Consider the following 1,192-nt stretch of genomic DNA (forward strand, 5'->3'; position numbering starts at 1 on the left):
ATTTATTATGGTGTAAATCTCATCTAACCTGCCTGTCCTTCTGTGTGTCCGTCTAGCTGAAATGATTGAAAACATGGACAAAAAAGCTACCTGGGACCGCTTCTACGCTGAAAGCAGCCGCAAGACGTTCAAGAACTTTGAGTGGTTCTTTGGCTTTGAAACAGTGCAAAACTTCATCATGCCTGTATTACAGACCATGGCCAGTCCCGATGCTAGGCTGCAAGTCTTGGATATGGGCTGCGGCACATCCGGTTTGGGTCCATCTGTTTACCAGCGCTGTCCTGTGCCGGTTCGGGTCACGTGTGGGGACATTTCTCCCGTGGCCGTACGGCTCATGCAGGAGCACGTGCGGGCTAAAGCAGTCCAACCTGGCAACTGTTCTTCCCAGCTGGACTTTGTGGAGCTGGACTGTACGCAGCTGCACAAACACTTTGGTCCCACCAGTGTGGATCTCATTGTGGACAAAGGCACCACGGACGCCTTGTTGAAGTCCGAGGAAGGGAAAAGGAGCGCCGGCCTGGTCCTGAAGCAATGTTTGAAAGTGCTGCGCCATTCGGGGTCTCTGCTCCAGTTTTCGGACGAGGATCCAGATGCCAGGCTGGTATGGCTGGAGACGAAAGCGCGGTCTGCACGTGTCACAGTGCAGGAAGTGGGGGAATGGAGGGGAGTATGTTACTACTGCTATCAAGTGACCCCCCTCTCACAACTGTGCAACACTGACTGATATGTGACTGATCCTGGTTTTGCGGTGCTAAAAAAAAATAAAAATAAATAAAAATATCCGTTTAGCTATAAAGCATTCCCGGACATTCTTGATGGAAATTCATTGATGCAATCGTTGTTTTGAAGCTCTTTTATTGAGTTAACACAGTTCAAAAGCAGACAAATTAACACAAATTTGATTTAAAAAAAAAAGACCACTTTGGGTCACTTCAACAAGCTGCAAAGACGCTGTATTCAAGACAAGAGGACGACTAAATTAGCATCACGGTGTAACGTAGGATGATTACAGATGAGGCGAATGATTCCCTCGCACATGCGCTCATTTCATGTGGAACAAGCTGAAGAAGTCGACGGGCTCCTCGTCCAGCGCGTCTTGGCAGAATTCCGGAGGGTTGAGCTGGTTGGGGTCGGAAATGCCAATGACGTTGTTGAAGAAGCTGTTGGGGGGTAAAAAAAAAAAAAAAAAAAA

General features: G+C 48.0%; 1 protein-coding gene across 1 annotated transcript; it reads left to right on the top strand.

Annotated features, from left to right (window-relative positions):
* The first annotated feature begins 8 nt into the window (after positions 1–8).
* On the top strand, positions 9–958 carry LOC109509480 (methyltransferase-like protein 12, mitochondrial). Its single transcript, XM_019859324.1, has one exon. The coding sequence runs from the start codon at positions 62–64 to the stop codon at positions 722–724; it is 663 nt and encodes a 220-aa protein (XP_019714883.1). The 5' UTR covers positions 9–61; the 3' UTR covers positions 725–958.
* The last annotated feature ends 234 nt before the right edge of the window (positions 959–1,192 follow it).

This window comes from Hippocampus comes, unplaced genomic scaffold (assembly GCF_001891065.2).
Source record: "Hippocampus comes isolate QL1 unplaced genomic scaffold, H_comes_QL1_v1.1 C16912086, whole genome shotgun sequence".
Taxonomy (NCBI): domain Eukaryota; kingdom Metazoa; phylum Chordata; class Actinopteri; order Syngnathiformes; family Syngnathidae; genus Hippocampus; species Hippocampus comes.

Bases quoted from the DNA above. Each gene is read 5' to 3' on its own strand.
- LOC109509480 (XM_019859324.1), top strand. From the start codon at position 62: ATGATTGAAAACATGGACAAAAAAGCTACCTGGGACCGCTTCTACGCT.